The sequence below is a fragment of the Denticeps clupeoides genome, unplaced genomic scaffold, assembly GCF_900700375.1.
Source record: "Denticeps clupeoides unplaced genomic scaffold, fDenClu1.1, whole genome shotgun sequence".
In the NCBI taxonomy this organism is placed as follows: Eukaryota; Metazoa; Chordata; class Actinopteri; order Clupeiformes; family Denticipitidae; genus Denticeps; species Denticeps clupeoides.
In genome coordinates this window covers 211,132-226,266 of record NW_021630015.1, presented here as the reverse complement: position 1 = coordinate 226,266, position 15,135 = coordinate 211,132, and the positions used below count along the sequence as shown (strand labels likewise).

Genomic DNA, 15,135 nt, shown 5'->3' with positions numbered 1-15,135 from the left:
ATTCGAACCCGGGTCTTCTGGTTCATAGGCGAGTGTGTTACACGCTAGGCTACTACCACCTTCAGTGCGGTCTAGAAATTAACTTCTAGAATTTTTAATGCAGGATTTCTTCATTACTGAAGTGAAGTGCTCACTGCTCACTAAGGGTGATTGTTAAATAAGAGGACACGTGTCACCGTGTGCTGCGCTGCAGCGTTTCACAATGACACTCGCGTCACTTTCACCGCCCTGCTGCGGTCCTCAGTCTGATCTCATCAGGTTCTTGGTCCACACAGCTGGTCTCGGTTCCTGTGGAGCATGATGACCTTCGTGATTTTTAATAACGGCTAGATGTTTGTGATAGTGGAGTTGCTATGGTAACATGGCAGGGGAATCCTGATGACATCAGGATGAAAGTTTAGAATGAGTTTCATCAGACTCGGGTCCAAACCGAGCATGCAGGGACATTCACATCTGTGCTGTGGAATGGGGGCACGACCCCTGCTGCACAGATGGACCCCCCGTCCATCTTCATCCATAAATCCAGCAGCTGTGGACTCCGGGGGTGTGAGAAACCGGAAAAGCGACATCTGCTGTCTGTAGAAGGGGATTAACAGGAATCCAGCATCCACGCTCGTCCCAAATAAAGCAGATCTGGTGACGATGACGATGGTTACGTTTCAAACTTTACAAAGTTAAAGTTCCAGCAAGAGCAGGATTCACATCGATAAGGTCAAGGTCACCTGACGTCACAGATGAGCTCCGCCCACATGGACATGCCCCGTGAGGTCTGGTCGTGAAATCATTAAAAATCATCTCGACCAGCGCTGCAGTTCCCCCGTCCGCCGCGGGCGGCAGCAGCGAGCAGAGCCGGGTTCCCGGTTCGCGGTTCCCGGCGGGTGGAAGTTCCGTGTCGGGTGGGTCGTGGTCCCGGTTCTTTATAAGCAGCGATGAGAGGAGCGCGGAGCAGGCGGGGGCTTTGACGGGACTTCGTCTCTTCATGGACCCTCCAGGCCGGGCAGAAGGTCCCGGCGCGGCCGGGATGAAGAGGACCGGGGTCTCCAGGACTTGGATCTCGCTGCTCGGTTCCGTTCTCGTGGTTCTGCAGGTGGCGTCGACCGGCGGGCTGCTGCTCTACCTGAACCAGGCCGTGATGCAGGTATCTCCTCCTCCTCCTCTTACTCTTCATCTAACCGGACTTTACTTCACACACACACACAGGCGCATTTTTATTTTTTATTTCTCTGTTGGAACTGGACCGAATTGGCGAGAATAAAGTAGATGTAGATCAGGTAGAAACCAAAATCCTGCTCATCTTCATCATCCTCATCAACCCGATTTACTGTAAACCAGCTGGAGTGATGAAGATGAAATAAAACCAATAACACACACTCGCACAGGCACTCACACACACAAATACACACTCACAAATACACACTCACACAAAACACACACAAACACGCTCACTCACAAACACAATCAAAACACACATACAACACACTCACACAAACTCACTCACAAGCACACAAACACACACGCTCACTCACACACACTAACACAGACACTGAAGCCACAAAACATGACTCACCTACAAATATTTTTACATTTTAGTCTGAAACAAAAATATTTGTGCCACAAGTATTTTTGAATCTTCTTGTTTTGGTTGGTGTTGGATTTGGAGTGGGAGGGCGGAGCTGAAGGCGGAGCTGAGGGAGGAGACTGATTGATTATGGAAAGGTTGGGCAAGGGAGAAGACTGCAGACTAAAAACAGGTTTTGTACGAGGAGAACGTCATATTCTATTACTAGAACAGCCAAAGCAATGTTCTTAAAGAACAAGGCCCTGAACTCTGGTGAAGATAAAGGTAGAGCTCAGGACAAGGCAGGAAGAGGAGAGGAAGAGTGAAGGTGAAGAAGGAGGGTTGCAGGAGAAGATTCTGCACTAATTAGAAGGTCATCAGTGGGCGTGGCCTGTGGACTCACCGGTCTTGTGCCCTGTGTTGACAGGTGAGGACTCAGACAGTGACAGAGGAGATGCGCTGTCTGGGTCTCCTGAACGCCCTGGAGAGAGACCAGGAGCTGCCTGATGCTCTTGTGCACATCTTTGGAGAACCTTGCATCAAACTGGCCGAGGGGATCAAGGCGTACATCACCAAGGTGCGTCACATGACCACAGTTTAAAGAACGTCAAGGGTCTGTCAAGGGTCCGTGACCTTCTAACCTTTGTACAACATGTTGGTGACATCACCAGGAGTCACAGTTTCAAGGCTGAATTTGAAGGAATGTTTTGAAATGGAAGTCTTTGAATGCAGGTTTGAATTGACATAGGGCTTAGATATCCCCACACATCACCAGATATCATCACAGATCCCCACACATCACCAGATATCATCACAGATCCCCACACATCACCAGATATCATCACAGATCCCCAGATATCATCACAGATCCCCACACATCACCAGATATCATCACAGATCCCCACACATCACCAGATATCATCACAGATCCCCACAGATCACCAGATATCATCACAGATCCCCACACATCACCAGATATCATCACAGATCCCCACAGATCACCAGATATCATCACAGATCCCCACACATCACCAGATATCATCACAGATCCCCAGATATCATCACAGATCCCCACACATCACCAGATATCATCACAGATCCCCACACATCACCAGATATCATCACAGATCCCCACACATCACCAGATATCATCACAGATCCCCACACATCACCAGATATCATCACCGATCCCCACACATCACCAGATATCATCACCGATCCCCACACATCACCAGATATCATCACAGATCCCACAGATCACCAGATATCATCACCGATCCCCACAGATCACCAGATATCATCACAGATCCCCACAGATCACCAGATATCATCACAGATCCCCACAGATCACCAGATATCATCACAGATCCCCACACATCACCAGATATCATCACAGATCCCCAGATATCATCACAGATCCCCACACATCACCAGATATCATCACAGATCCCCACACATCACCAGATATCATCACAGATCCCCACACATCACCAGATATCATCACAGATCCCCACACATCACCAGATATCATCACCGATCCCCACACATCACCAGATATCATCACCGATCCCCACACATCACCAGATATCATCACAGATCCCCACAGATCACCAGATATCATCACCGATCCCCACAGATCACCAGATATCATCACAGATCCCCACAGATCACCAGATATCATCACAGATCCCCACACAACACCAGAGTGGCCTAGTGGTTAAGGAAGCGGCCCCGTAATCAGAAGGTTGCCGGTTGGAATCCCGATCTGCCGAGGTGCCACCGAGGTGCCACTGAGCAAAGCACCGTCCCCACACACTGCTCCCCGGGTGCCTGTCATGGCTGCCCACTGCTCACTCAGGGTGATGGTTAAATGCAGAGGACACATTTCACTGTGTGCACCGTGGGCTGTGCTGCTGTGTATCACATGTGACAATCACTTCACACTTTACACTTATATAATCACAGATCCCCACAGATCACCAGATATCATCATAGATCCCCACAGATCACCACACATCGATGCTGCTGGGATCTGACTGGTGCTTCCTGGGCCGCCGCCATTATGGCTCCAGGGCTGGAACTGTTCCAGTCGCCAGAACAAAAGCTGTTAGTCATTAATTCCGAAGACACGGATTCCCACGCACATCTGGACGCTCGAGGGGCTGCAGAACGAGAACACAAAGACACGGGGGGGCGGGTTCCTGGTCTGAAATATAAAAACATAAATATAAAAGTCCAAACATGATTTATTTTTGGTTCTGATCTGCGTTCTGCTGCTTTTCTGTTGATTTAAGATGTTTCTCCAGATTCCTCCTGAATCTGATCCCACTGCTTTTGTTCTGCAGTGTTCCAGCCTCAGGACGGGTTAAGCGTTCTTCAGTCCCGTCCTTTTGAAACTCGGCACCTTTATTAAGGGTCTGGCTGTGGGGCGGGCGTGGCGGGGCGGGGCAGCTCGGGTCACTTCATGGATCCATTTCCAGCTGAAGGCACTTTTGATTCTGTTTCAGGTGACTGAGAACATCCTCTCCAAACACAGCATTCCAGGTAACACAACTCCATAAAGCCGGCAGGTCCACAAGTTCAACTCTCTTCAGAAGACTCACAGCAGGTTCCTGTTCTGTTCTCCTTCACCTCCAGAACCCAGGGAACAGCCCAGAATGACGTTCCTGTCTACGCCAGGTCAGAGGGCATCTGCGCACCTGACGCTGCGAGACACGGGACTGCAGGGTGTGTTTTGACCCAGTACACACACACCTACACGTTCTGGTATTCTTCATACGGAACGTCTGTCCTCCGTCCCCAGACCCCGCCTCCCAGGTGCCCCAGCCGGACCTGCACCAGTCCTGCCGTCACCCCGTCGTCTCCTGGGGCAACCACAGCTTCGGCTCGCACCTCCGCAACCTGACCCTGTCCAACGGGCGCCTGCGCGTCCCGCGTCCCGGGCGCTACTACCTGTACGCCCAGGTGTACTTCCGGGACCCGCGGGACGCCGCGTCCTCCAGCCACCAGGTGGTGCAGTGCGTCTACAAGAAGACCGCGTACGCCCGGCCCATCCAGCTGCTGAAGGGCGTGGGCACCAAGTGCTGGGCGCCGGAGAGCGAACACGCCCTGCACTCCATCTACCAGGGCGGCCTGTTCGAGCTGCGCGCCGGGGACGAGATCTTCGTCTCGGTGTCCACGCCCGCTGCCGTCCACGCCGAGGACTCGTCCAGCTACTTCGGCCTGTTCCGCTTCGACCTGTGAGTCAACAAAAGGCCACCTGACCTCCGGTCATGTGACTCCCAGTAGGGGGCGGCCCTGCAATCAGAACGCTGCAGGACGGGCTCTGCAGTGCATGCTGGGAAGGACATTCCAGAATCCCACCATCCTGCAGGAAGTGGGCGGAGCGACCTTGTAATTAAAATAAATATCCTCCTCTGTTTGTATTTGTGTCTGGCAGGTGGTCACCAGCGGAACCGCTGACGTTCCATGGGGAACCGCGCGGGGGAATTCTCTCAAGATTATACTATCAGCTGTGGGTTCTAGAGCAGACAAACACACACACACACACACGGGCCCAGAAAGGGAATAAATTACTTTATGTTACATTCTTACACGAGAAGACAGGCATGAAGGTCATGTATTAATAAACCGCACGTGCCGTGATGTGAAATGCGCGCTAAATAGTGCAACTCGAGGTTCATGAGGTTCTACGAACGTGGTGTGTGGACCTGAACGGAGCCACGAAAACATGACATACAATTAATGCTGAACATAATTACATAAGTGCCAAAAAAAACCAAAAAGACTGTAAATCCGCTGCTACACCATGAATTAAAAGATGATTATTGATGATTATTGATGATCAGGTGACGGTTCCTGTCTGGTTTTGTATTAAATCTGAATGTTAAATATGAACGTACGCATAGATATCTTGATTATATCTTGAATTTGTAAACTCATGCAGTCTGGGACGCTGGACACGTTCAGTGCTTTGAAGTCTGTGGTGAAATGACCCCTGACCTCTGACCCCAGCCAGTTCCTGGCTCCATCGCCTGGTGCTGAAGCTCAGATGGTCAGACACTCCCACGGCCGAAGCAGCGCGGACCCGTCGACAAGGTCCAGAGGGGCATCTTCACCATCCTCATCATCATCGTCACAGTGTGAGTGGACCGGCCCGAAGCCGCTGGTATGAATGCAGCGCCGTCCAGCTGGTGGTGGCGGGCGTGGCCGCCGGGCCTCAGTTGAAGAGGATGGAGTCTGGGTCACGGTTGGCGATCTGCGCCATGTGCTTCAGGATGTCCTTCTTGGTGATGATGCCCAGCAGACGCCTGGAAAGGGAAACAGAGTGGAACAGGTGAGGCGAGGGAACGGGCGTGGCCTCCAAACAGGAAGCGCAGTCGGGGGCGAGGCGCTCACCCGTTATGGGTGACCAGGCACTGGCGCAGGCCCAGCTTGCGGAAGATGTCCACCACGATGTCCATGGCCGTGTGGTCGGTGACGGTGAAGGGGCTGAGGTCCATGATCCCGCGCAGCTTCAGGGGGGCGGGGCTACTGGCCGGCTGAGGGGGCGTGTACTCGGCGAAGAAGATCCGGGAGCTGCTAACCACGCCGTCCTGTCTCTTCCGGGCATTTTCTACAACCAACGCCGAACAATGACGCTTCTCCCCACGTGAGAAGAAGACCTTTTAATCATCTAGAAGCGGCCTCACCGATGGAGATGATGAGGTCCCTGCGCAGCACGAAGCCCATGAGCCGCTGGGACTCGTGGGACACGACCACGGGGAAGCCGCTGTAGGTGGTGTCGGCGATCAGCCCCTCCACGTCCTCCACCGTCATCCCGTCCCGCGTCAGCACGGACAGCGGCGGGTCGCCGCGGCGCGGCCGCATCACGTCCATCGCCAGCGTCTTGTGGCTGAACTCCTCCTTGGGCTCCAGGAAGGGGTACCCGTTGAGGCGGATGTGCGCCTCGTAGATGCCCTCGCGGCCCATGGCGTCCGCCACCCACTTGCTGGTCATGGTGGCGGCCATCAGCGGCACGATGTACTCCAGGCCGCCGGTCAGCTCGAACATGATGACCACCAGGGACACGGTCATGCGCGTCACGCCACCTGCGGGGACACACAAGCCGGCTCAGGCGGGGCGGGTCGGCCGGCCGGAGGGAGGGTCACGTGACGTACCCAGACACGCCGCCGCGCCCACCATGGCGTAGAGCCCCGGGGTGATGCAGTCCGCGCCCGGCGAGCACCAGCCCCGGAAGATCACCCAGTCGTGGTGGTAGTACGCCAGCTGCTCCACGGCCACGCCCAGCAGCCGCCCGGCGATGGCGCCCACCGCCATGCTGGGGATGAAGAGTCCGGAGGGCACCTGTCCAGGGAACAGGGGTTAGGGGAGAGCGGCGAGGGCGCGGCGCGGTGAGGGCGTGGTCAAGGGCGCGGTGCGGCGCGGTCGTGGTCGAGGCGAGGGCGCGGTCGAGGGCGCGGTCGAGGGCGCCCACCGCCATGCTGGGGATGAAGAGGCCGGAGGGCACCTGTCCAGGGAACAGGGGTTAGGGGAGCGCGGGCGTGGCGAGGGCGCGGCGCGGGCGCGGTCGAGGGCGCCCACCGCCATGCTGGGGATGAGGAGGCCGGAGGGCACCTGTCCAGGGAACAGGGGTAAGGGGAGCGCGGGCGTGGCGAGGGCGCGGTCGAGGGCGCCCACCGCCATGCTGGGGATGAAGAGTCCGGAGGGCACCTGTCCAGGGAACAGGGGTTAGGGCAGAGCGGCGAGGGTGCAGCGCGGGTGCGGTGAGGGCGTGGTCGAGGGCGCGGCGCGGTCGAGGGTGCCCACCGCCATGCTGGGGATGAAGAGTCCGGAGGGCACCTGTCCAGGGAACAGGGGTTAGGGGAGCGCGGGCGTGGCGAGGGCGCGGCGAGGGCGCGGTGCAGTCGAGGGCGCCCACCGCCATGCTGGGGATGAGGAGGCCGGAGGGCACCTGTCCAGGGAACAGGGGTTAGGGGAGAGCGGCGAGGGCGCGGCGCGGGCGCGGTGAGGGCGTGGTCAAGGGCGTGGTCAAGGGCGCGGTGCGGCGCGGTCGTGGTCGAGGCGAGGGCGCGGTCGAGGGCGCGGTCGAGGGCGCCCACCGCCATGCTGGGGATGAAGAGGCCGGAGGGCACCTGTCCAGGGAACAGGGGTTAGGGGAGCGCGGGCGTGGCGAGGGCGCGGCGCGGGCGTGGCGCGGTCGAGGGCGCCCACCGCCATGCTGGGGATGAGGAGGCCGGAGGGCACCTGTCCAGGGAACAGGGGTTAGGGGAGCGCGGGGCGTGGCGAGGGCGCGGTCGAGGGCGCCCACCGCCATGCTGGGGATGAAGAGTCCGGAGGGCACCTGTCCAGGGAACAGGGGTTAGGGGAGCGCGGGCGTGGCGAGGGCGCGGCGCGGGCGTGGCGCGGTCGAGGGCGCCCACCGCCATGCTGGGGATGAGGAGGCCGGAGGGCACCTGTCCAGGGAACAGGGGTTAGGGGAGCGCGGGCGTGGCGAGGGCGCGGTCGAGGGCGCCCACCGCCATGCTGGGGATGAAGAGTCCGGAGGGCACCTGTCCAGGGAACAGGGGTTAGGGCAGAGCGGGCGAGGGTGCGGCGCGGGTGCGGTGAGGGCGTGGTCGAGGGCGCGGCGCGGTCGAGGGCGCCCACCGCCATGCTGGGGATGAAGAGTCCGGAGGGCACCTGTCCAGGGAACAGGGGTTAGGGGAGCGCGGGCGTGGCGAGGGCGCGGCGAGGGCGCGGTGCAGTCGAGGGCGCCCACCGCCATGCTGGGGATGAGGAGGCCGGAGGGCACCTGTCCAGGGAACAGGGGTTAGGGGGGCGCGGCGAGGGCGCGGTCGAGGGCGCCCACCGCCATGCTGGGGATGAAGAGGCCGGAGGGCACCTGTCCAGGGAACAGGGGTTAGGGGAGCGCGGCGAGGGCGCGGTCGAGGGCGCCCACCGCCATGCTGGGGATGAAGAGGCCGGAGGGCACCTGTCCAGGGAACAGGGGTTAGGGGAGCGCGGGCGTGGCGAGGGCGCGGCGAGGGCGCGGGCGCGGTCGAGGGCGCCCACCGCCATGCTGGGGATGAGGAGGCCGGAGGGCACCTGTCCAGGGAACAGGGGTTAGGGGAGCGCGGGCGTGGCGAGGGCGCGGTCGAGGGCGCCCACCGCCATGCTGGGGATGAAGAGTCCGGAGGGCACCTGTCCAGGGAACAGGGGTTAGGGGAGAGCGGCGAGGGCGCGGCGCGGGCGCGGTGAGGGCGTGGTCGAGGGCGCGGCAAGGGCGCCCACCGCCATGCTGGGGATGAAGAGGCCGGAGGGCACCTGTCCAGGGAACAGGGGTTAGGGGAGCACGGTGCGGGCGCGGCGAGGGCGCGGCCGCCTACCTTCATGCCGAACGTCACCACGGTGACGAGCACCTTGAAGAGCAGGGCGAGCGCCAGCTGCCACATGGCGCTGTAGACCTCGGCGCCGGCGGGCCGGTCGGGCAGGGCGTTGCCGCCGCTCTTCGGCTCGCTGCCGTTGGCGTAGGTGCACAGCTGGGACGCGTCCAGCAGGCCGCAGTCGTTGAAGAGCTCGGAGATCAGCTCGCTGGTGCTCATGCGCGTGTAGCCGTTGGGGAACGCCAGCACGGCCGTCGCCGCGGTGACCACCAGCACCTCCAGCACCGGGTAGTGGCCGAGGCGGGTGCTCTTCCGCCGCCGGCACCAGGCTATGTTGGCGCGGATGAAGAACGCCCCCCAGGCGCCGCCGAAGATGCCCAGCAGCACGAAGGGCAGCAGCTCCAGGAGGTGCCAGGGCGTGTGGAACTCCACGTAGAACAGCACCAGCCGGCTGTTGCCGAACGGGTTGATGGAGCGCAGCGTGAACGCCGCCACCAGCGCGGCGAAGAAGGAGCGCCACAGCGTCTTGAGCGGGAAATAATAACTCACCTGCGGAGGAAGCAGAACGAACCGGAACCGCGTGTTGGTCCACCACGCTCTACTAGATACGGAACATTACAGTCGATTTACCTCCTCCAGGCTGAATAAAACTCCACCGATTGGTGCGCCGAAGGCCACAGACACGCCCACAGCAGCCGCTGCAGACAAGACCTGGCGGAGACACTCACAACGGTGACGTTCTCATCTCACACACACAGGACAACACGTCCACCAGCGGTGGCGCCTCACCTCTCTCCTCTTGGCCTCGTTCTTGCGGTACTTTGTAAACAGGTGACAGAGGATGTTGCCACAGCAACAGGCCACGTGCACCAGCGGGCCCTCCTTCCCCAGGCTGAGGCCGGAGGACACGGCCAGCACCAGCGTGATGGTCTTAATGATCAGGGTCCATTTACCCAGGTAGCCTCTGATGATGAAGCCGCTGAGGATGGTCTTTATCTGCAGGGAACCCCAGCAGAACACACAGGCCACGCCCATTTACACTCATTTACATTTACAGCGTTCACCAGACAATCAGTATTTACAGGGACAGTCCCCCCCTGGAGACACTCAGGGTTACGTGTCCTGCTCAGGGACACGATGGTAGTAAGTGGGGTTTGAACCTGGGTCTTCTGGTCCATAGGCGAGTGTGTTACCCGCTAGGCTACTACCACCCTAGTACCCGACCACGCCCAGCTGACGTACACTCAAAAGAACTGCAGAACTGTATTACATGTGATGTGGTGGAGAACATCATGTAGCTGTTGGGTGGGGCGTTCTACAGACCGCAGCGGAACAAAGTCTGCTGTTTCCAGCATAAATAATAAATAGAGGCATTTCTAAACATGACAAGAGGCCTGAGATTCCTGGACTTCTGGCTGATCTAGAACCACCAGGTGACACGTCAAGGTCTTCACCTCCGGGATCCCCGAGCCGCAGGCGTAGGGAGCGAAGGCCCGGACCAGGGACACGGCGAGGAACGCGAAGAGCAGAGCCCAGCTGACGTACAGCAGGTAGTTCATGATGTAGGCGAACGGGCCCTGCAGAACACAAGCACACGCACAATCTCAGACGGAACCGCATTTCTACACGATCGCAAAGGTGGGCCTCAGAGGGAACCGCATTTCTACACGATCGCAATGTGGAACTTAGACGGAACCGCATTTCTACAAGATCGCAAAGGTGGACCTCAGAGGGAACCGCATTTCTACACGATCGCAACGTGGAACTTAGACGGAACCGCATTTCTACACGATCGCAACGTGGAACTTAGACGGAACCGCATTTCTACACGATCGCAAAGGTGGGCCTCAGAGGGAACCGCATTTCTACACGATCGCATCGTGGAACTCAGACGGAACCGCATTTCTACACGATCGCAACGTGGATGTCGGACGGAACCGCATTTCTACACGATCGCATCGTGGAACTCAGACGGAACCGCATTTCTACACAATCGCAACGTGGAACTCAGACGGAACCGCATTTCTACACGATCGCAAAGGTGGAACTCAGACAGAACCGCATTTCTACACGATCGCAAAGGTGGGCCTCAGAGGGAACCGCATTTCTACACGATCGCAATGTGGAACTTAGACGGAACCGCATTTCTACAAGATCGCAAAGGTGGACCTCAGAGGGAACCGCATTTCTACACGATCGCAATGTGGAACTAGACGGAACCGCATTTCTACACGATCGCAACGTGGAACTCAGACGGAACCGCATTTCTACACGATCGCAAAGGTGGACCTCAGAGGGAACCGCATTTCTACACGATCGCAAAGGTGGACCTCAGAGGGAACCGCATTTCTACACGATCGCAAAGGTGGAACTCAGACGGAACCGCATTTCTACACGATCGCAACGTGGAACTTAGACGGAACCGCATTTCTACACGATCGCAACGTGGAACTTAGACGGAACCGCATTTCTACACGATCGCAACGTGGAACTTAGACGGAACCGCATTTCTACACGATCGCAAAGGTGGGCCTCAGAGGGAACCGCATTTCTACACGATCGCATCGTGGAACTCAGACGGAACCGCATTTCTACACGATCGCAACGTGGATGTCGGACGGAACCGCATTTCTACACGATCGCATCGTGGAACTCAGACGGAACCGCATTTCTACACAATCGCAACGTGGAACTCAGACGGAACCGCATTTCTACACGATCGCAAAGGTGGAACTCAGACAGAACCGCATTTCTACACGATCGCAAAGGTGGGCCTCAGAGGGAACCGCATTTCTACACGATCGCAATGTGGAACTTAGACGGAACCGCATTTCTACAAGATCGCAAAGGTGGACCTCAGAGGGAACCGCATTTCTACACGATCGCAATGTGGAACTAGACGGAACCGCATTTCTACACGATCGCAACGTGGAACTCAGACGGAACCGCATTTCTACACGATCGCAAAGGTGGACCTCAGAGGGAACCGCATTTCTACACGATCGCAAAGGTGGAACTCAGACGGAACCGCATTTCTACACGATCGCAACGTGGATGTCGGACGGAACCGCATTTCTACACGATCGCATCGTGGAACTCAGACGGAACCGCATTTCTACACAATCGCAACGTGGAACTCAGACGGAACCGCATTTCTACACGATCGCAAAGGTGGGCCTCAGAGGGAACCGCATTTCTACACGATCGCAATGTGGAACTTAGACGGAACCGCATTTCTACAAGATCGCAAAGGTGGACCTCAGAGGGAACCGCATTTCTACACGATCGCAACGTGGAACTAGACGGAACCGCATTTCTACACGATCGCAACGTGGAACTCAGACGGAACCGCATTTCTACACGATCGCAAAGGTGGACCTCAGAGGGAACCGCATTTCTACACGATCGCAAAGGTGGACCTCAGAGGGAACCGCATTTCTACACGATCGCAAAGGTGGAACTCAGACGGAACCGCATTTCTACACGATCGCAACGTGGAACTTAGACGGAACCGCATTTCTACACGATCGCAACGTGGAACTTAGACGGAACCGCATTTCTACACGATCGCAACGTGGAACTTAGACGGAACCGCATTTCTACACAATCGCAACGTGGAACTTAGACGGAACCGCATTTCTACACGATCACAAAGGTGGACCTCAGAGGGAACCGCATTTCTACACGATCGCAACGTGAAACTTAGACGGAACCGCATTTCTACACGATCGCAAAGGTGGACCTCAGAGGGAACCGCATTTCTACACGATCGCATCGTGGAACTCAGACGGAACCGCATTTCTACACGATCGCATCATTGGACCTCAGACGGAACCGCCTTTCTGCACAATCACATCACTGGACCTCAGGTGGAACCGCACTTCTACAAAGTCACCCCGACAAACCTCAAACGGAACCGCCTTTCTGCACGATCACATCGCTGGACCTCAGGTGGACCTCAGACGGAACCACACTTCTACAAGATCACCCCGACGAACCTCAGACGGAACGGCCTTTCTGCACGATCACATCATTTGTACACAATCACATCAGAGGTTTGTAGACGCGACCTCTCACCTCTGACTGACCGATGATGAGCTCCGCCCAGCTCTTCCACTGCGGGCACTTGTCTCGCTCCTGGAAGGTGGTCTCGTTAGAGCTCCAGCAACAGTGTTCATGGTTGAACCAGAAGCCATTGAGACAGACGCCCTCCTTCAGGTCTGTCATCCAGTGAGCCGAGATGTCGATGCCTCCAGCGAGGGCGCCTGGACACCAACAAATCCAACACATAACACTTCTAACACCTTTAGAACCCAGAGGAACAAGCTGGTCATCTGCTGAACGTCTCAGAAACGTGGAACCTTCCTCCGTGAGCTAGATTGACAGATAGTCGATAGTAGAATCAGACGGACGGACCTGACATGAGGCCGATGAGCAGCATGAGCAGCCAGCCGGAGAAGGCGTCGCTGATGCCCTTCACCAGCGCCCACGTGGACTCCTTACTCTTGGTGGCGATCTGCAGTATTTTCCAAGAGAGAAGAACATTACAGCAGATACAGCATTACGGCTGGAATTTAATAAAAAGCAGCCACGCTTTACCTCGCGGGTGACGGTCGCGGTCCTTGGACTTCTCGCGCACCCAGTCGATGGTGTTGAAGTCTTCGTAGGTGCCCACCCCTGGTACCGGCTCCTCCAGAAGGTCCATCAGCTTTGGCAGGCCGTTTAGCCCCTCCCACTCTGCACAGGCCAGAAGAAGAAGGCACCATCGTCATCCTCTGCGACCACTCGTGAAGCGAGTGGAAAGTAAGATCTGAAGGTCGTGCACCCCCATAATCCCGCTCCAGGGGCGGCACGTCGTCCGTGCTGGACAAGTCCACCGTGGGACCGGAGACCTCCACCATGTCCTCGTCACTGGTGCCACTCTGCAGGCTGCTGAAGCTCTCGCCGCAGTAGCCGGAGTTTTCCATCCTGCCCGGATAAAACAGCCATTACATCCGCACACCAACATGGAGCGACGTACTTTATCCTCCATCCGGGTATTACAGTATATATAATATATTACAGGCGATTACAGTATATATAATATATATCAGGCGATTACTGTATATTTCATATATTACAGGCGTTTACTGTATATTTCATATATATCAGGCGATTACTGTATATTTCATATATTACAGGCGATTACTGTATATATAATATATTACACGAGTTGAATAAATGAACGCCTTTTACCTAAAGGTCGGGGAGAGAAACTCTGATCCGACGTCCGGCCATTTGCGCTGCGACCAGACGTGACGAGCCGAGCCCAGATCATCTGTAAACAGATCGGCTCGGTGCTCGATTAAATGCTCGGCGTGGTTCAGTGCGGGCGACACAGCGCCACCTGCCGGCCGCTGGGTACCAAAAACCAAATGTTGTTTATAATCGCTGCCCGCAGTCATGAACATTCGTTTAAATGGATTCATTTGTTTAACGTTGCAGAGCAGGTCTTTCCAGAGTCTAACGTGACTTCCGTTTGAGACGTGAGTGGGAAAACATTGAAAAAGCAGGTTGGTTCTGAATTATGACTCTAATGTAATTTACAGATCAGGTTCTAGTGAACTAGTGATTACTATGATGGACATTTTGAAGCACTTATATATGTCACTCTGGATAAGAGCGTCTGCCAAATGTTGTCAATGAAATAAATAGATATGAGATAATATGTAAATTAGCTTAATAAAGAGGTGATTAGAGGACCTGGTGGGAACGTGGACTGTTCCAGCACAATAGCTGGTCCCAGTAAGCAGTCACAACCAGAGCCAAGAGCAAACAGACACAATAAGTCCCAGCAAAGGTCGCAGAGAGACGGCGAGACCTTGACCGCTTCTGAAGAGTTTGGCACGAGCTGAAGTGATGAAAGTCTCTGTGTGATGTAATGACATGTTCTACTGAACCTGTGACCCCAACAAAAAGCTACAGAGCCCCAGCACAAGCAGCAGAACGTCCATCTGTGTGGAACATGTCTCTCCTGGGTTTATTCGACTGCTTCAGTAGAAGGAGCCCATCTGGCTGGACCCTAACTGCACCAGGACCAAGTACATTTACATTTACAGCATTTACCAGACGCCCTTATCCAGTCAGTAGTTACAGGGACAGTCCCCCCCTGGAGACACTCAGGGTTAAGTGTCCTGCTCAGGGACACGATGGTAGTAAGTGGGGTTTGAACCT

General features: G+C 56.3%; 2 protein-coding genes across 2 annotated transcripts; one reads left to right on the top strand and one right to left on the bottom strand.

Annotated features, from left to right (window-relative positions):
• The first annotated feature begins 864 nt into the window (after nt 1-864).
• Nucleotides 865-5,405, top strand: LOC114780381 (tumor necrosis factor ligand superfamily member 10-like). The gene is made up of 5 exons (XM_028967657.1): nt 865-1,138; nt 1,986-2,135; nt 4,066-4,102; nt 4,196-4,285; nt 4,362-5,405. The coding sequence occupies exons 1-5, from the start codon at nt 980-982 to the stop codon at nt 4,799-4,801; spliced, it is 876 nt and encodes a 291-aa protein (XP_028823490.1). The 5' UTR covers nt 865-979; the 3' UTR covers nt 4,802-5,405.
• Nucleotides 5,114-14,228, bottom strand: LOC114780384 (H(+)/Cl(-) exchange transporter 5-like). Its single transcript, XM_028967662.1, has 13 exons — nt 14,158-14,228; nt 13,748-13,890; nt 13,517-13,659; nt 13,339-13,438; nt 13,000-13,187; nt 10,377-10,499; nt 9,712-9,918; nt 9,553-9,633; nt 8,926-9,471; nt 6,718-6,904; nt 6,250-6,648; nt 5,957-6,173; nt 5,114-5,868 (listed from the first exon to the last, which is right to left on the bottom strand). Exons 2-13 carry the CDS (start codon nt 13,887-13,889, stop codon nt 5,778-5,780), a joined length of 2,424 nt encoding a protein of 807 aa, XP_028823495.1. The 5' UTR covers nt 13,890; nt 14,158-14,228; the 3' UTR covers nt 5,114-5,777.
• Nucleotides 14,229-15,135: the final 907 nt, after the last annotated feature.

Coding starts and splice junctions, on each gene's coding strand:
- LOC114780381 (XM_028967657.1), top strand. CDS start 980: ATGGACCCTCCAGGCCGGGCAGAAGGTCCCGGCGCGGCCGGGATGAAG. Junction 1,139..1,985: donor TGAACCAGGCCGTGATGCAG/GTATCTCCTCCT, acceptor CTGTGTTGACAG/GTGAGGACTCAGACAGTGAC. Junction 4,103..4,195: donor CTCCAAACACAGCATTCCAG/GTAACACAACTC, acceptor CTTCACCTCCAG/AACCCAGGGAACAGCCCAGA.
- LOC114780384 (XM_028967662.1), bottom strand. CDS start 13,889: ATGGAAAACTCCGGCTACTGCGGCGAGAGCTTCAGCAGCCTGCAGAGT. Junction 13,188..13,338: donor GCTCATCGGCCTCATGTCAG/GTCCGTCCGTCT, acceptor GTTGGTGTCCAG/GCGCCCTCGCTGGAGGCATC. Junction 9,634..9,711: donor ACGAGGCCAAGAGGAGAGAG/GTGAGGCGCCAC, acceptor TGTCTCCGCCAG/GTCTTGTCTGCAGCGGCTGC.